This window comes from Erpetoichthys calabaricus, chromosome 6 (assembly GCF_900747795.2).
Source record: "Erpetoichthys calabaricus chromosome 6, fErpCal1.3, whole genome shotgun sequence".
In the NCBI taxonomy this organism is placed as follows: domain Eukaryota; kingdom Metazoa; phylum Chordata; class Cladistia; order Polypteriformes; family Polypteridae; genus Erpetoichthys; species Erpetoichthys calabaricus.
In genome coordinates, this window is record NC_041399.2 from 67995734 (window position 1) to 68016098 (window position 20365).

The 20365-nt window shown below is 36.3% G+C and overlaps 1 protein-coding gene across 5 annotated transcripts in view; it reads left to right on the plus strand.

Annotated features, from left to right (window-relative positions):
- Window positions 1-20365, plus strand: part of osbpl1a (oxysterol binding protein-like 1A) — a 226803-nt gene that overhangs the window by 7625 nt on the left and 198813 nt on the right. For 4 of the 5 annotated variants that reach the window (XM_028803652.2, XM_028803651.2, XM_051928916.1 and 1 more), the window contains exons 2-4: window positions 10391-10512; window positions 18579-18664; window positions 18752-18826. In XM_028803652.2, the coding sequence (XP_028659485.1) occupies window positions 10392-10512; window positions 18579-18664; window positions 18752-18826 (282 nt within the window). In that variant the 5' untranslated portion in view covers window position 10391. The remainder of the gene's footprint in view (window positions 1-10390; window positions 10513-18578; window positions 18665-18751; window positions 18827-20365) is intronic. The other variant, XM_051928919.1, reaches the window with a different exon arrangement.

Sequence of the window (20365 nt, forward strand, 5' to 3'; positions counted from 1 at the left end):
GTGGCTGACTAAATACTTTTTTTGCCCCACTGTAGATAGGTAGATACTTTATTAATCCCAAGGGGAAATTCACATACTCCAGCAGCAGCATATTGATCCAGGGAACGAGTCCACATAAAAGAAAGTGGTAGGAGTGATCAGTTGAATAGATAAAAAGGTAGAAAGGTAAAGTTGTACACGGAGCTGCTAGAAAGGCTGCCACTCAAACGACATATTTGGAATTATTTGACTTTTCTTTAAATGCACCTTGGGGCTGTCACAAAAAGTAATTTCGTTGTGTTACACAATGACAATAAAGTACTTGAACTACAGTATTCAGTTTGCAAATTAACAGCTTTTCTATTGCAAATACTGTATGGTTCTATGCTCCCCACTTAAGTTTCATCTGCATTGTAATGACTCTCCTTGATAACATTTGGAAATGTGTAAACCCTTGATTTTGTGTTCATTAAGAATTACTTATGAACATTTTCAAATCACTTCAGTTTTGTTTGTCTTATGCCTACTGACTCACCAGTACTCGGAAATCTACACATGGAATATACCATTTGAATTGTCTTGATGTCTAGTTATGTAAAACATTGAGCTTTTTTGAGGTTCCCCTGTTTTTGGCCCATTTTTGGACCATATTTCGTCTGGTAAATAAGTTGTCCATGCCACATCAACTAACCTCAGAGGTTCACCCCCCCTAAAGGGATACGAGGGATCAAATTTACTCCGTTTAGAAAACTTCAAAAAAAGGTGATTGGTAATATAGGTGTGCGCAGTGATATTTAATGCAATTTCAATTTGCTGATCACACATATGATACTATTTTTGATATTTGATTATTTACTATCAGTTCTAGCCCTCTAAGAGCCACTCATAGAAGGTTACAAATGACAAATTTCAAACATACGCTTGTAGTGTATTGTTTTAGACTATTTAAAGGTTAGTAATTATGTATATGGTGTTTAGTTTTGATTTTTGATCCTTCACTAGTGATCTAGCTTCCAATGGACCGATTTTAGAGGGTGAAAAATTATAAATTTGTATTATAATCGAGAATATTTAGATTTTAAACATTTGAACTGAAGCACACATTTTAATATTTTAAATATCTGACACAACTGTTCTTGTATATTATATATTTCTTCCTCATGAAGCAAGTCATTACATTTCTTATGGGCAGCTTATGCAAATTAAAACTTTTTTATTTTCACATACATGTTTTTCAAAGAATTTTGGTAGTAAATGTTTCACAATTTTTTTTACTATTTTCATTTGTCATTTACGTAAACACTTTACAACAGTCACAGTGAACAGACAAGCAAACAGAAACTGGAAACTTTACTGCTTAAAAGTGGATATGTTCAATATCTTTTAAGGCTTTTTGTTCACACTGGGACTGTTGCTCTGCAGACTTCATTTAAAACCACAAAAATAGGCACAATGTGTGTTAAAACTATTGAGAAAAATGCTTCACTTAAGAAGAGAGTTTTGCGTGGCAAATTAATGTACACCACAATGGTAAAAAAATGTACTTTGACTTGAAGAATTGAGAACTTATCCTTTAAGCTAATTAGTATCTGTAACTTGGCATTGTGTATACAAATGATTGTATAGCGTAATGGACTGCTACTGGGTCCAAGGTTGGTCTCTGCCTTACATATGATGCTTTTAGAACAAGCCTCTGCCACTTTCAACACTGTAGTGAAAGATCAAGCAGATTGAAGAAATGAATGAATTACTGTATTTTTCTGCAGAACATGCATGTTTCTTTAGAAATGTTTCTTTTACTTGTACCTTTTTCTTAAAAACCACACCTTCTCATCCCCAAATAAACAATGGAATGATATTTGAGCACTGCAGAAGAAAACTGCACTTAGTTTGACTTTAATGGCATACTGTGTTTACCTTCTCAAAAAATAAGGAAACAAGTGTCAATTTAAGGCTTATTTATTGAGAGGTACACACTTTTCAATAGCTCAAAGAGGAGAAAAATATTTAAAGATACTGGCTGGAGCTACCAAAAATTTTAAAGCCAAGAGACTTTACATTCATTTCACCTAGTTAATATATCTAACTTCCGTGTGCCATGAATGATTTGCCTAGGAAAGATATTCCCATGTTAGATGATATATGCAGTATCTCTGTGGATCAACTGTTTCTTTTTTTTTCTCCCAGTATATTTTTATACACCAAAGATCCAAGGCTTTGGGACAGATTTTTATTGTAAAAACATTGTGAATTAGCTTGTCTAACATTGGCTGAGTGGTATGCTTGTTAGATGTCACCCTTGTCTTGTGTTTCCAGTCAAATGGATAATGCTTTTAGCCAGGCTTAACACACAATCCTGGAGTCCTACTTGTGTTTAAAGGATTTATGTCCAGGAGCCTGGTAGCCCAAGCAGTAATATGATGTTTCAGACATATTTTCTAGTGAAAGAAGCAGTGTGTGTCCTTGTTTACATTGATATATATGAAAGGTTGATAAATTTGAGCAGTTATCATAGCCTGCATGAGCACATGCAAGTAAGAAAAATGATGCTATAATTTCTAACCGGGATCTGTTGTCACATGGTATAATTAAAACAAAATACTGTACATGAAACCAAGTCTTGGTGGCCTATGCCTTTCAACATTAATCTGGAAGACCTCTTCAGGCCTTCTACAGATCCAGCATTGCTCATTATGCTTTCCCAAACAGAAATGAAAATACCCATTTTAGATAGGACAGTATCACAGTAGTACCTAGTGCAGTCTCTCTCTATATATACTTTGTTATAATTGCAAAGGAGTCAGAGGGAGACTTTGATGTCCAGATTATTGTCAGAATGACAGAATCTAATGGTCTGTCTTTTTTATGGCAGTTTATAATTCAGAATGTGTTTACAGACATGTAACTCTGTGGTCTATAATTGCCATGTTGTGTGTGATTTAAATCTGTCTTGTCTGTCATCCAATTAGATGAGCCTTTCCTGAGTTTACAAATGTATGTCTGCTCACTTGTTTAATATGTAATGACAGCAGTCTGTTAATATTTATTTGGTAACTTCTCTAATGGACCTACCATTCTGACACAGGCATATTTTTGTCTAATTGCTACAGACATTCCATTCAGGAAAAGGTGTACACCATTGATTATTTAGGTAAACTTCAATATGGTGTAAAATGCTAATTGAACATATTTTTCAGATAGACAAAGGCAGAGTCGTCCACCTTAAAGTATGCAATGACTTGACCAGCTCTACAGAAATTGTGCTGAAGTTATAATAATTTATAAGATTAATTTTTTTATTTTTTTTATTTTTTAAACAAGGCTTTCCTTTCAATGTATTGTTGAGTTTCCTGTAAGAACCTTGCATGGCAAATGTAGTGGTCATGGAATAACATTTTCATGATGTTGCCATTTTCACCAGAAAAAATTACATTTGAACTGCTTGTATCCAAATACCATGTAATAATGGAACTGCATGTTTTTTTTTTTTTGTTTATTTTGTTACATAAATTTGATAGGAAAAAACTATACATTGCTTGATATCTGCCAATTTCATTTATATGTTGAGCTTATATTCCACTAATATTTACTGTTACGTAAATGTGGATAAATAGTATAGTGTTTGAAAATGTATTTTTGTTCTATTAGTTTTGTTTGACTTGAAGTTTGTTGTGATTTGCTCAAAAGTGTGAATTGAAGCTAGTTTATTTTTTTACCCTTGTGGGTCTATTTAAAAAAAGACATTAATCTTCCATTGTCTGTTATGTTATCTTTCATTATACTGTCTTAGGAAATTACTCATTGAGCACATCACAATCCTGTACCTTTTTCATACTTGTGCCCATTTATTTTCTAACTTGAACACTCACTTTAGCAGGCATCTAAGCCAGCAGCATTGCGTGTTGATTTCCTTTATGTCTGAAGTAGGCAGTGGTTCAGCCCCCAGCCCTTTTTTTCTTTTTGTCAGGAATAGGCCGAGGTTTTACCTTTAGATTTTTCTTCTGTTAATTGTTTGCTCCAGTCATCTACAAATTGTTGTGAACCTTTATAATACTGGTACTGTGAACTTTTATAATACTGGATGATGGAACAAGGGAAGTTAAAAGCAGAAGCCTGGAACTGTGCACTCTAGCACTGTAGCCTGTGCTCTTGTGAAAACTACTTTCTTGAGTACTTTAAATGTCTATGTATTTAGGTGTTTTTTGACCTCCTAATTTTCAGTTTAGAATTTAAAAATTTTGTAAACATGTATGTCGTGCTGGGCGGTATACCGGTTCGTACCAAAAACCATTTCTTATTTTTGTTATGATATGGATTTTTCTTATACCCCAACACTGGTTTAAATAGCCTAAACAACATTCAAAACGTGGCGCAGCAGGAAGGGTGACCTTTTTCACTGCTGCACCGCTAAACACGCATGTAGCGGAGTACATACGTTAGTAGAGGTATTAAGCAGTGAAAATGGACAGAGAACATTCCAAAACTGAAGCTGTAATAGATGATAAAATTGAACATGATGACACAAAAGAACTTTTGCCGAAAAAAGGAGTCGTGTCTGTTGTCTGGAGATACTTTGGTTTTAAAAGCTCGGATGTGGACCATTATGTTCAAATATGTGAATACTGTTTCTATACTACTGAATAATTGCAACTGCAAGCCAAGTTGTACTTGTTTTTTTTTTTTTTCTCAATATTGTGCAATGTACCTGGGTACTGTGTAATAGTGTGATGACATGTTGAATTTATTCTCGACATTTCTACTTTATTCTCGCCGTTTATGTCGAGATTAAAGTCGACATGTTGACTTTATTCTCGTAATTTGTCATTAAAGTAGAACATCGTAAACTAAACTTCATCTTTAAAATGAACATTTAATTTACTAGATTTTCTCAAACCCCGTCATAAGTTATGTAGCACGTTAAATGCTTTGTATTAAGTGTTCCCCGAGCCATGTTAATCACTATGTGCTTCTTAAACTGACTTCTTCTTGAACTAAGAGGAGGCACAGGTGGTGATGACCACACAGAATATATTAATTTCATGATATTCCTGCTCCCTGAACATTTAGAATGCAAAGATAAATACTTCATCATTTTCATGATGAAATCCATTAAAGCTTGTATTAATCATGTGGGGGCACGGTGATGTGGAGGTTGCACTGCTGCCTCGCAGCAAGGGTGTCCCGGGTGTTCTCTGCCTTGAATTTGCATGTTTTTCTGGTGGGTTTACTCTGTGTGCCTCAGTTTCCTTTTAAAGTTATGTAGGATGTGGGGTTTTGTTATGCTATATTGACCCTGCTAGTGTATGTATTCCTCGTATTCATGTATGCATTGTGCTGGCGCCCCGTTTAGGATTTGCTCCTGCCTCGCACACAATGATTGCTGGGATGTGTGCAACTCTGAATGGATGGCATAATTAAACATGTATAATGAAGATTTTTTTTAAAGTTCTGAACACTCCATGGTCTAAGTTTATAACTAGTTTTAATTTCACAAAGACGTTTATTGTGTGGTGATTGGTTATGTGGAGAAAGAAAAAGGAAGGATAGGATAGAGGGTTTGGTACGTCAGACAGAGACAGCATGCATGCAATAAAGGCCGCTCAGAAGAAGATCCATTGAATCTGTGTTCGTGTCTCCGACCACCAGATCAAAAACCTAACATTTACACAATATTTAAGTTAAACCTGTGTGATACCTATTTATCCAGTTTTTTGGATCCTCGTCACACCTGCCATAAAGTTCTCTACACTGAGCATACACCTGGGGACCCTTTACTGCGAGGGAGCAGCACTACCGCCTCACAACTGTGCATGTTTAATACATGCTTTAATGCATTTCATCATGAAAATATCAAGTATTTATCTTGGCATTCTACATTTTCATAGAGCAAGAATATCAAGAAGTGAATGTATTCTGTGCAGTGATCGCTGCCTGTACTGCCTCGAGTGCACAAGGAAGTCAGTTTAAGAAGCGCGTAGCGATTAACAGCTGGGTTGGGGAAAACTTGACACAAAGCATTTAATGTGCTACATTAACTTATGACTGGGTTTGAGAAAATCTAGTAAATTAAATATTGATTTTAGGATGAAGTTTAGTTTACGACATTCTACTTTAATGATAAAATAAACTATGAGAATAAAGTGGAAATGTCGACTTTAATCTCAACATAAGCGTCGAGATTAAAGTGGAAATGTCGAGAATAAAGTCAACATGTCGACTTTATTCTCAACATATAGTTTTTGTTTTCTTCACTGTGTCCGTATTTTTTTTCTTCACCGTGGCCCTAATACGCTTCCATAGGGCTATAACACAAATAGCATTATAAATGCAAGTTGCAGTTTTATTATTTATGTATATAGCTTAGCTTGAAGCAAGGTCCATAGTAATGCAGTTTGTCTTAATGATGGTTCAGTTGGTAAAGATGTCATCACCAAGTTGCACTTGTTTTATTTTTATTTGGTGAATAAAGGCTTGAAGTCTTGAAGTAATAGTATTATTACTGGAAGTTGCGCTATTATTTATTTTATTGGTATTATTTATTAGTTTAAATATTATGCAATTTAATGATGGTAAAGTTGTCAGTCACTTTAACGTGTCAATGGACAGAGATTGTTAACATTAACAGAAAGTATAGTTGGTTTACAAAAAATATTTACTATTTATTCCTTTTTAATACATGTTCAGTGCAATACAACTTTTGACAAGCACCTCTGGATATTTTACTAAGTCTAAATGCCTCTTTGGATGGTTAAAAATATGTTGTTAAAATTTTTGTTTAAGTTGTTTGCAAAATTTGTTCAATAAAAAGGTTCTATATTTTGACTGCAACTGTCATGCAATGTGATTCCTTCTCTTCATTAGTGCCACCCCCTTGAAAACTATCACTTTTATGGGGCCATGCAAACCTGTATTAATACTTGTGTGCATAATAAAAATATTTTTGTACAATTCTCATGGCAGTGGAATAGGTTATTCTTAACCAGTCTACTGCAGTAATTGCATTGGAAAATGTGGTTAACATCCACTCATGCATTGGGGAAAATAATACAGTGAAACCGGTATAATTTTGAAAAATACCGGGATATAGAATTTTGGTCATACCGCCCAGCACTACATGTATGACTGTTTGCCTGTTTCTTCGACTACTCTTTGGAAAATGGACTTCATTATTAAAGTAACATCACCATTCCTTTTATCTTGACCATTTCCGATGTGCTTGTTCTGACCTGGGCTTTTTAAATGGCATATGCTCTTCACTAATTGATAAAGCTCAGCTTAATACCATGATATAGAATTTTGGTCATACTTCCCAGCACTACATGTATGACTGTTTGCCTGTTTCTTCGACTACTCTTTGGAAAATGGACTTCATTATTAAAGTAACATCACCATTCCTTTTATCTTGACCATTTCCAATGTGCTTATTCTGATCTGGGCTTTTTAAATGGCATATGCTCTTTACTAATTGATATATCTCAGTTTTAATAGCCATTATCATAGTATTGCTTTCTTGCCTAAACATTTACGAATGAGCAGTGGTGTTGCAGACTTCCAAAGGTGCAATGAGCCTGCATAATGGATGGTTAAGATTACCATGCTAAAATAGATTTAGTCTACTTGGAAACCTACAAATATAGAATACATTATAGTAGTAATACAAAAATTGTGTAAATAAGCAGAGAGTAAACAATCAATCCAAAATGCAATTACGTGCATTGAAATAAATAAGTGGTCTCTAAAGTACAGTCAGAATAAACCTAACATAAAAATATTAAACATTTTACAGGTTGTAAAATTGTTTAGAGAAGTTAAAAGGTGTAGAAGAAAAATGGGTATCCTGGCCAGAGGATATCCCATTACCCAGATGGGATGCAATTGTGCAGTGACACAAGCAAATTGGCCAAAGGGACAAGGAAATAAATTTGCACCCAGTCAGTATTCTATAGCAGAGGGACTGAGTAAAGCCGACGACTGGGAGTGATTCCATCCCCCATATGCTAGGTGGCAGTAGTCCTCCTGTGGGAACCCAGTTGGGACTCCCACAAGGGTTTGTGGGAGATGAAGACTGGAAGTGCAGCCCTGTTGGGGTCCCTGGGGATTGAGAGAAGGTGCTGTTGGGGAAAGACCACACTACTTTTTCTATGGCCCAGAAGTGCTTCCTCAAGAACACAGCGTGACATCAGACGCTTTCCCCGAGTCTGACTTAAAAGAAGTCTGCTGCCTCACTTCATTTGGGTTAGAGTCAGGAGGCAGCAGGCAACACTCAGCCGAAGGTAATAAGGAGGAATTGTTAGTTTATTGTAGGATTTCTGCATAATTGTGGCTTATATTTGGAGAGGTGGTTGTGGAAAGTGCTTTGGAGGAATACCCTGTAGTTAGGATATAGCAGGTTGGATAATGGATGCATGGATGGATGGAAATACCTTTTTATTTTATTCTAAAAACATCTGATATTTTACTGTTTCTTGGGTTTGGGGCCCTCTGTCACCTACTTGTGGTCACAAAGGAAACAACCAAAAATAACTGAAAATAATACAGTAAAAATGACATATAAAACCAGAAAACAGATTATTGTATTAATCTGTAATAATAAATATAAACTTAAATATAAACATGTTAGAATCCTTTTCAATTTTAAGATACTGTGATTTTACAGTAAGTTTCTAACTCTATGTAAACATGTACACATTTCTGATTCTTTGTGTAAATATTTTACCCAGTTTGTTGGATTTTAACATCACTAGTGTGTGTGTGTATATATATTATAGTGATGTTAAAATCCAACAAATCTATATACACTGTAATAAAAAGAGAAAATAAATATAGAGATGAAGTACCAGGGTTAATCCCCATTTAACTGAAGATTATTTGGAAAAAGCAAAAGAAGAGTTCAGCAACGCAAATGTGCCTTCTTCCATATCTAGTCAGAGACTAATAACATTCTTTTTGCTGAGGCTTTTATAGTGTGGGACATCAAGGTGCATCAAGGTCACTCCTGTTTTTCAGTGCCGGAGTTTTCAGAGCTGAGGGTGGGAAATTCAAATGTACAAGAAACTGTGTCACATGTACAGTGTGTGTGTGTGTGTGTGTGAATGTAAAATGGTTCAGTGCCTTTTGAAGTTTGCTTATTCCTATTTTGTATACAGTATGCTTTTTTGCCAGTATAGTAATTATATATTTGTTATACTTAGTTGTGTGCTTTGGATTAATTGTTTTTCTACTATATGTGTACATATATTTTTATGTGCTTTGCTGCCATGCCTATCACCAATTAATACACCAAGTGAAGTTTAACCATACTTGTAATACAGGAAGAAAACCCCATGGTATTCAGTTAGAAAAGAAACGGACCCTATGAACATTTCATTACAGAAAACACTATTTCATGAAGTATTATCAAATGCGTATGAAAGTAGATTAGAATTATATCAGGTTGACATTGTTAGGTGTGATAGAGATTTCAACCTGCTTATATCCGAAATGTTAATTATTGTAAACTAGAAAACTATTTAATCCTGTTCTAAAATGCATTATTTAATGTATTGCTTCAAATTAATGTAAATCTTCAATTATAACAAAAACTGGTTGAAATTATTTGCCCCTTGATGCATGGTTTCTTGATCAGCACTATATGAACCTTAAGCTATATTTCAAATGGCATGCTCAGGACTACTAATACATGTTGTTTTATTAATCCTGTAATAGCTGTTAATATTTTTATTTCTAATCAAAGATATATTAGCTTTTGGTGCCTCTTGCTGTTTTCATGGAGCACTCACTTGATAACTATTTGCTGATTACAACAGATGCTTAAAGTAAGCATAAGCTATTTTCAGACACCTGATTGAATTTTTTTGTCTGTATCCAGATTTGTGTTTTTGTTTTGCATATTTCTCGTATTTTTTGTTTTGCATGCATATATAAGGACTCAAGACTTGATAAATATATCTGCCTGTAGCATTGTTTAAGCTGAATCTGTCATTATTGCAGGTTTAAAAAGTTCTTTGATCTCTAAATACTGCTTGATTCTCAGTTGTACAGTTAGGTTGTTCCTTGCATGTGTTAATCAACATTCAACATGTTACACTTTCTGGCATCATTATTAGCATATTAATTACCTTATTTCCAAACTTGAAATTTCTGTCTCCTATATCTATCCATCTGTCCTTCCATTCATCTTTGTCACCAACATATCTAGGGCAGGAGCGCAGATCAGCTGGAGTCTGATGGGCATACAACCAATAAATTTCAGGCTATGCATTCTTCTTAGAATTTGTTAGCCTAATCTGCAAGGTGCCAGTGTTTTAACGCTTTTGACGTCTGCCTTTTATAATATTCAGTGCATTATATGCCGTAATGTCAGACTTTATTGTCAAATTTTAACACAAAATGTGTTCATTTAATACAACAGAATGAATACAACTTCAGAGGAGCAGTTTCTTCATGATGCAAGGAATGGCAACATTGATGGAATTAAAAACCTTTTGGAATCCAGGAAACATGGAGAAAGTAACTTTGACATAAACTGTAAAGGTAATAGACTAATAATTATATGATATACATGTTTTAAATAGACTGAACATTAGACGAATACATTTAACTTCTAATTGTAAATAGAATTTAATTATTAAAATTCTAGCTACATAAGGTTTCTTGTCTATATGAAGAGTGATTATGTTATTGTCACAACATACAAGCTAAGATTTGGAATTTCAGCCCAGCATGAACTTATGATAACAATGTTTAATTTGTAAAGTTTGGTCAGCATCAATGCAAAAATGCACAATTAGTCATACGGGTTTTTGTTACAGAATCTTTTTTGTTTTTAATATGTTGTGCATAGTACGTCTTTGTTTTACGCTCAAAAATAATCAGCACCTTTGCTGTTCTTTTTTGGTCTGAATTTCATATTTACATAACAACATAAGAAATCTCACAAAGAAAAGGAGACAAGTAGTCCATCAAGCTTTAGTTAGCTAATAATGATGTCCCATTAACTCCTCCAGACCCATCATAAAGGTTATCAGGGTTTCTGTTTCAACTACATGACTTAGCAGTTTTGTTCCTGATTCCCTCAAAGCTTTGTGTGAAGAAGTGCTTCCAGGCTTCAGGCTTAAATTCATTACGTAAAGCACTTTGAGCTACTTTTTGTATAAAAATGTGCTATATACGTAAATAAATGTTGTTGTTTTTGTTGTTAAATATACCTTCCCTTAATTTCCACTGCTGTATGTGGTTCTCATTTAATTAAAAGCATTCTGCTACATCAATTTTTAGTAATGCCTTTGACAATTATGAAGAAGTAAATTAGCTCTCCATGCCTTCACTGCTTGACACTAAAAAGGCTTAATTCTCGAGAGTGTTAGAGTAGGACATATGCTTTAGTCCTGGGACGCACCTGGTTTCTCTCATGAGCACAGCTTTAAAAGTAGATGTGTCTCTTTGTAGTGTAGCGACCACAACAGCATTTAGTACTCCTGGTGCTGTCTCATTAATGCATTATGCATTCTGAGGACTGACATATAGTCAGTATTTTTTTACAATGCATTTTATATAGTGTAACAAAGGCGCTATACATGCACCCGACCCGACACAAATTCACAAGGAGGCACGTGTAAAATAAATAAACTTTTTATTTTCTTCAGCTGGAGGGCACGTCTTTACTATGTCCCCCAGCCACAACACCGTCCCAAAAGACCAACACACCACAAGCAAATCACTCTTCTCTCTGGCACCACCACTCCTCCCAGGTAACCTCATCCTCCTCCACCCAACTCTGGCTCCTTTTATAGTCCACCTGGAAGTGCTCCAGGTGCTTGATTGCCAACATCCAGCTGTACGTCTGAGCCCATTTGGGCATATTTGCCACACCCAGGAGTCCCAGCTGCAGCACCCCCTGGCGGTGCCTGCGGAACCAACAGGGCTGCACAAAACTTCAACCCCCATGAAGCCCTGGAGGAGTCAGAGGCAGCGCTGCAGCCCAGAGAGACTGCCATCTAGCGTCCAAGGGGAGATACTGGGTTTCCCATCCTTGCTCCCCCGGAAGATATGCTGCAGGGGCGTCCCGGCTGGGCATGGGCCCTGGCTGCCTGCCATAATAGATACAGTAGATAGATAGATGACATTTATATCTATGTTTTATAATTGCTATAATTATACCTTGCCTAGGCAATGAGAATGTTATGATAACGTAAACTCCTAAATCCTTTTAGGGATTGATTCCTGTAAGAAATCCTTTATTTATTACAAATATCTTTCCTTTTCTTTGTATGTAGCACTTTTCTTTGATAAACTACATTTTAGAGTGTTTGCACAGTTCTGAAAATTTTCAGGGTCTGCCTTTTTTTTTTTTTGCTTTGACGGTACAGTAATCCCTCCTCTATCGCTGGGGTTGCGTTCCAGAGCCACCCGCGAAATAAGAAAATCCGCAAAGTAGAAACCATATGTTTATATAGTTATTTTTATATTGTCATGCTTGGGTCACAGATTTGTGCAGAAACACAGGAGGTTGTAGAGAGACAGGAACATTATTCAAACACTGCAAACAAACATTTGTCTCTTTTTCAAAAGTTTAAACTGTGCTCCATGACAAGACAGAGATGACAGTTCCGTCTCACAATTAAAAGAATGCAAACATATCTTCCTCTTCAAAGGAGTGCGTGTCAGGAGCACAGGCTGTCACAGAGATAGAGAGAAAAGCAAACAAATCAATAGGGCTTCTTTTAAGTATGCGAAGCACTGCGGCACAAAGCTGTTGAAGGCGGCAGCTCACACCCCCTCCGTCAGGAGCAGACAAAGAGAGAGAGACAGACAGAGTTTGTTTTTCAATCAAAAATCAATACGTGCCCTTCGAGCTTTTAAGTATGCGAAGCACCGGGCAGCATGTCGTTTCAGGAAGCAGCTGCACAAAAGATAGCACCGTGAAGATAATCTTTCAGCATTTTTTGACGAGCGTCCGTATCGTCTAGGTGTGCGAACAGCCCCCCTGCTCACACCCCCTACGTCAGGATCAGAGAAAGTCAGTGCAAGAGAGACAGAGAAAAGTAAGCCGGGTAGCTTCTCAGCCATCTGCCAATAGCGTCCCTTGTATGAAATCAACTGGGCAAACCAACTGAGGAAGCATGTACCAGAAATTAAAAGACCCATTGTCCGCAGAAACCCGCGAAGCAGCGAAAATTCCGCGATATACAGTGATCCCTCGCTATATCGCGCTTCGCCTTTCGCGGCTTCACTCCATCGCGGATTTTATATGTAAGCATATTTAAATATATATCGCGGATTTTTCGCTGCTTCGCGGGTTTCTGCGGACAATAGGTCTTTTAATTTCTGGTACATGCTTCCTCAGTTGGTTTGCCCAGTTGATTTCATACAAGGGACGCTATTGGCAGATGGCTGAAAAGCTATCCAGCTAACTTTCTCTCTCTCTCTCTCTTGCGCTGACGTAGGGGGGTGTGAGCAGGGGGGCTGTGTGCAGCTGCTTCCTGAAGGACAGGCTGCACGGAGCTTCGCATACTTAAAAGCTCAAAGGGCACGTATTGATTTTTTTTATCTGTCTCTCGCTATCTCTCTCTCTCTCTCTCTCTCTCTCTTCCTGCTCCTGACAGAGGGGGTGTGAGCTGCCGCCTTCAACAGCTTTGTACCGGCGGTGCTTCGCATACTTAAAAGCCGTATTGATTTTTTTTTTGACTGCTTGCTTTGCACTCCTTTGAAAAGGAAGATATGTTTGCATTCTTTTAATTGTGAGACAGAACTGTCATCTCTGTCTTGTCATGGAGCACAGTTTAAACTTTTGAAAAAGAGACAAATGTTTGTTTGCAGTGTTTGAATAACGTTCCTGTCTCTCTACAACCTCCTGTGTTTCTGCGCAAATCTGTGACCCAAGCATGACATTCTAAAAATAACCATATAAACGTATGGTTTCTACTTCGCGGATTTTCCTACTTCGCGGGTGGCTCTGGAACGCAACCCCCGCGATGGAGGAGGGATTACTGTATATTTAAATATGCTTACATATAAAATCCGCGATGGAGTGAAGCCGCGAAAGGCGAAGCGCGATATAGCGAGGGATTACTGTATATTTTATCTCTTCAACTTTAGTGTCGTCTGTGAATTTTACAAGCTTGCTAACTATACCAGAATCTGTAATTAACAGAAATAAAAAAGACCCTGAAGAGCTCCACTCTTCACCCTACTTGAAGAATTCTCTCGTTTATTTGTACTCTTTATTTCATTTTGATTAACCAAATCGAAATACTATTTTGCAGTTTACTTATGATGCCAATAGGTTCTAGTTTCAAATTAAATTTTCACTATGGGACTGTATCAAAACTCTTTGAAAGTCACAGTAAATTATGTACTATGCTTTATTCTTGCCTACTACTTACTACTACTACTACTACTTCAGTAGTGAGCTCAAAAAAGATACTGGTTTGGCACAATTTTCCTGTCATAAATCCCTTCAAGCCAGTAATTAGTATGCTATTTTTATGCAGGTACACTCTTAATTTATTTCTTATTATACTTCCCACAGTCTTACATGGCACAGACGTAAGGCTTATTAATCTATAACTACCAGGATACATTGTGTTTCATGTCTTGTAGACTGGAGTCACATTTGCAACTTTCCAGTTATCAAGTACGTCTTCCATGTGAAGTAACTTAAAAAATATACTTAATAAGTTTTTTCATTCCTTTCAGTACAACCAGTAAAATTCCATCTGCTCCAAGAGGTTTTATAGTTTACAGTGTACAGTATTGAGGATCTAATTGCACATGTGACTCTCCTATTTTAAAATCTGTAAACTCTGACCTTATTTTTAGATCCACTTTAGGCACTCCATAAATTCTATCATTTATACTTTGGTATTTGCTTCTCATTTTTAAAGACATCTATAGTAGTAGCTTATATCAGAGGTTTCTTTAAATTCTCTAGTACTGCATCCCCTAATATCTCCTTTGAAAAGATTGTTTGCTGTTTGTTTATTTTGGCTTCATTAGCTATTCTTTTTTCAGTTTTGTTGTTGACTGTACTTAAGGAAATTAACTACATATAAACCTTTTATTGAATATATTTTAGCTTTGTACTCTTTGAATATTAAAACATGATAGTGGTGTGGGGTGACCATAGCAACGTGATATGAAATATTCCAATTTATGCCCTAAAATTCTCTAATCTTAAAATGCACAGCCACATGATTTTGACAGACATATTTATAGGTCTTGCGCAACTGTGTTTTGCAATCTCAGTGGATCCTTCCTCATGTGATAGAGTTTTACATTGAATATGTACCATACATACATATTTAATTTTCTATCTCTGAATCAAAATAAAACGGCGGTGCTTATAGTGGGTCCAACAGCTAAAGCCCAAATTGGTCTTGGACTTCTCGGCTCTTTCTCTTGTCTTTTCCAAACCTCAAGTGCACAATCTTGGTGTTACCTTTGATAGTAACCTCTCTTTTGAGAAACAAGTAAATTCTGTAGTCAAGAGTTGCTTTTTCCAACTTCGTCTATTAGGTAAGTTCAAGCCTTTTTTTTATCTTCTAGAGATCTTGAGAAAGCTACTCATGCTTTTATTTTTTTCTCGCCTCGATTACTGCAACTCACTGTATTCTGGGATTAACAAATCTCTGATACACAGGTTACAGCTGGTCCAAAATGCTGCCGCTCGCTTTCTGGTTGGGGCAGGAAAGTATGACTCGGTTTCTCTTATCATAGCTTCTTTACACTGGCTGCCTGTCAGTTTTCGAATTGATTTTAAAATCTTGCTGCTAGTTTTTAAATCTTTACATGGGATTGCTCCTGCCTATTTATCTGAACTGTGTGTTTTACACCAGCCATCCAGAGTGCTTAGATCTTCTGATCAGTTGTCTCTTGTTGTCCCTCGTACCAAGTGTAAAACCAAGGGGGACAGGGCCTTTGCAGCTGCTGCGCCTCACCTGTGGAACTCTTTACCTCATCATATAAAGGAGTCGTCTACAATTGAACTGTAAAACAAGATTAAAGACTCATTTCTATTCACTTGCATTCCATGACCTTCAGTAATACTGATGGTTTCCTCTTTGTGATTATATAACATTACTTCTATTTATTATGTATCTTATTTTCTGTTCATATATTTTATTTCTGTTTGTTTTTATGTTAATTGTTTTGTTCTTCTTTTATTCTATAATTGTAAAGCACTTTGGCCACAGCATTACTATGTTGTTTTAAATGTGCTATATAAATAAATTGACATTGACATCTGATTTAGCACTGCCTTAATAAGTCAGTCAGTTTTTAATTTTTTTTTCACCACAGCTCTACAACTACAGACACGATTACAGTTCTAATTTGGTACCATTCTGTATGGTGTTTGAATGTTTCTCCTCTTACTGTACAGGTTTTTAAAGGGTGCTCACATTTCTTCTCACATCAACAATTGTGTTGATTAATCAATTTGGTCACATTTAAAGTTTCAGTTTATAAATGAATGAAGTTGTGTGTGCTGGTGTGCTTTGTGATGGTTTGAAATTCCCATGGAGTAGTGATGCTGTACACCCAGTGTTGCAAGGCTTCGTGAAACCCTGCAACTTGTTTTTTCAAAAATATTTTATAGTATAGTGTCATTAAAGCCATCAAATTAGTTATATTCAGATTTGAAACAAAGTAGATCAGCAAATTTCCAATATGAAACACTCATTAAAAATATACTTCCTCCATGGAGTTTGCATGTTTTCCCCATGTCCGTGCAAATCTCCTTTGAGTGTTCCAGATTGACACAGTCCAAAGACATGCAGGTTAGGCGGATTGGGGATGCTAAGTTTGCCCTAGTGGGTGTGTGGTATGTGAATGTGTTCACCCTGCGATGGACTGGTGAATTGTCCAGGTGTTTGTTCAGGCCTTGTGCCCTACCCAGCAAACATGGACACAGCGGCCCCCTTGTGGGCAGACCATTAGCAGTGTTGTCTTTGGAGAACTAATAATAACATAATAATAATATAATGTCCCAATGTGTGGGGCTGCTGCAAGGGGCCCTTAGCAAAGTTTCCTTAATGGCCCAGAATGGGTAAATCCTTTCCTGGCCCAGTGATGATTTGCCACGCTGGCCGATGTCATCACCACCCCATTAGTTTCCTACTTTTTAATGTTCTTACTGAGTATGTAATGTATTTAATTAGTATTTTAGGTGTGATTTAGATTTTGATGTAGAAGAATAAATAACTATTTGAAGAATTTCAAAAAGTATTGTTTCTATGTTGGCTAAAATTGCAATTTCTTTATATGTTATTGGTAATGTTTTCATGTTCAGGGCTGTAACACTTTTTTTTTTTTTTTTTTTTAAACAAACTGGACTAGTACCAATAAATTAAAAGGCATTTTGTGTTTTATAAGGATAAACATTAGTTTTTTTGGTATTCATTACCTACCTTAATAAAAATGTAATGTCTGTGTTCATGTCTGGGTGCTATAGTATTTCTCTGTCACTCCAACAGATGGTGCATCAAAAACATTAAATGTTCCAATGCATTTTATTAGTAGAAATGTTGATAATGTGCCATCTGTTGAAAAGATAAACACAATGCATTTTATTGCTACATGCATAACAAAATGGTGCATTGCAAACGTTAATGCTAAGGTTTACGTAATTTAGATTTCATGTCATCTTATGTGAATAGCATAGCTAGTTAATGAGAAAAATTGCAAATTTAATTGATTAAAAAAACAACCAAGCATTTCAAGTCAAGCACTAGTAAGGAGTGCCACAGTGATAGTGCTTCTGCCTCAAAGTAAGGAGACCTGGGTTTACATACCCTCTGCCTTCCCTGCGTGGAGCTTTCAAATTTTCCCCATGCTCATATTGTCCTGTGCTATGTGAGTGAGTGTGTTCACCCCGTGATAGGCTGGTGCCCTGTCCAGAGGTTGTTCCTTCCTGTGCCCTTTGCTTGCTCAGATAGGCTCCAGGTACCCAGCAACAATACCCTAGATAGGTGGGTACAGAAAGTGGATAGATGCCCTAGTAAATTATGGATTATTATTTAATTTATTTTTTTGAGGTTTGTGATGCAGTTTGTGTTCCCCATCTGTTTGGGCCAGTGTTTTGGGGCCCTGATGTGCAAATCTGAATTGGACCACTGATGACTGCCCACATATGGCCAATATGTTTGGCCCCACTGGGTCTACACAGGCCCAATGTCAGTTTTGTTTGCTGGGTATGCTTTCTGGGATAGGTTCCAGTCCACCACAACCCTGCTCATGATTAAGTTGGCTTAGAAAATTATAAAGTATGGAACTTTTACACCTGTATAACATTTTAACTATAAATAAACAGTTTAGTGCTATTAATCAATTTCTAGGCAGTCTGTCTGCAGTTTATTTAATGACCACAAGATGTCAGTATAATTTTGCTTGGTTTTCATTTAGTGGAATAAGATTTCAGTATCTTGCTGTGAAGCCTTCTGTTGATGTATACAAGTAAATACATATTTATGGTTCCCCCAACACTTCTTCATGCCACTTGTTGAATTTTAGATTAAAACATTTTAAGTTTTCTTAATATAGTTGTTCCCTCAGCTGACTTGTGGAGTTTTAAGAACAATCATTTTCTAATTTTCTTTCAGGCAGAAGCAAATCTAATCTAGGATGGACTCCTCTGCACCTTGCTTGCTACTTTGGACACAAGGATGTTGCAGAGGAGTTGCTGAAGGTATTGTTCTTTTGCAACTACTGACATATGTAAGTAATATCTAGTTTGTGTGTTTCTCTGGCTCCTGAATGTATTTTATTTTTGCAGGCTGGAGCAGAAGTAAATGTGTTAAATGACATGGGAGATACACCACTTCATCGTGCTGCATACACTGGAAGAAAGGTAAAGGCGGCAATTTTATCAGTACTATATCAATTTTAGATTGCAAAATTTTATTTTACTTTTTCCTAATTTAATAGGCCAACTTTGTTCTGTCATGTAGACAAACCAGGAGATTTATTACCCAAACTAATGTGTTCATATTTCCAATTTTTATCTCTGCTGCTGTTTTTACAATATCTATTGAATGGGAAGTGATGAATGTGGACTGTATGAAAGTAAAACTTTATAGGATAAATAAATTGAGTTTTCTGTGTTTATTATTAGAACTATTGTAAAAATATGGTGTTTTGTACAAAGAAAGAGCTGGTTCATAAATAATACCTAAGGTGTTTGTCAAGGTTATTATAATTAACGAAAACTGAAGTCAAAACTGAATCTATTAATAAAACTAAGGGGCTTTGCCCCCTGGTCGCTTCGCTCACCAACCCCTCTGCCTGTACTACGCACCAGCAACTTTGTGTCTCTGCTGCTTGCAAACAACAAAACTTAATTCTTGCTGATAGGCCTCTTCATTGGAAAGAAACACTACTTTTCCCAGATGGCAACACGAATTAGACGATCTACATGTCTCCAACTTAAAGTTTAAAGCCAAACAATATCTACATACTTCTGTCATATCACCTTTGTCCATATATTCTATCTCATTTTGCTTTTACCTTTTTGTCAATATCACATTGAATTTTGATTCCATGTTTGGAATTACATTGTGACAACGCAACGTATAACTGCCCATGAGTTAATATCGTTTCTTTCTCTCTACACGAACTGTGTCTGACAATAGCATTCACACAAATTAGAATTGATTGAACTGTGTATGTGGTTGTAAATGTTTTAAATGTGGGCAGGACTTTTCCAAATCTCTTTGCATAAAGTCTTGTCTTGCGGGGCTTGAAAATTTCCCTCACGGGTATTCCACTTTCACCAAACAAACAATCTTTTAGTTCTCACAGATACGCCTCTTCATTGGGAAGAAACTTTGCTCTGATGGCAACACGAATTAGACAATCTACAAGTCTCCGACTTAAAGTTTAAATCCAAAAATATATATACAATCTCTTTTCGTTGTTCTGTTATTTCACCGAGTAATAATTTCCGTTTGGTTGCGCTAATGTGATCTTTAATATCATTTTTTTGAGACTTTTGAATTTTCTTACTTCAGTTATCTCTAACCTGCTCTACATGTGTATGGCGTCAACATTTTTGAATTCTGTATGATGTTCTACTTTGTCATCTACTCTTTGGCTTTTATTTCCGGCCCCAGGCATGGTTAAATCTCTTGGCACAAAGCCTTGTCTCTTTGGGACGTGAAAGTGTCTCTCTTCAAAAGATCACGTCTCATCGCAGGATAAAAAGTCTCGTCTCCCAAGATTTTTTTATTATAATAGAGAGAAATATTTTCGGAAACTGAAATAAAATATTTAACAAAACTGAAATGAAAAACGAAAACTAAATGAAACTATTAAATTGGCTGAAAAGACTAACTGAAATAAAATAATAATTTACTAAAAATAGTTTTAGTTTTCATAACAACTGGACTTG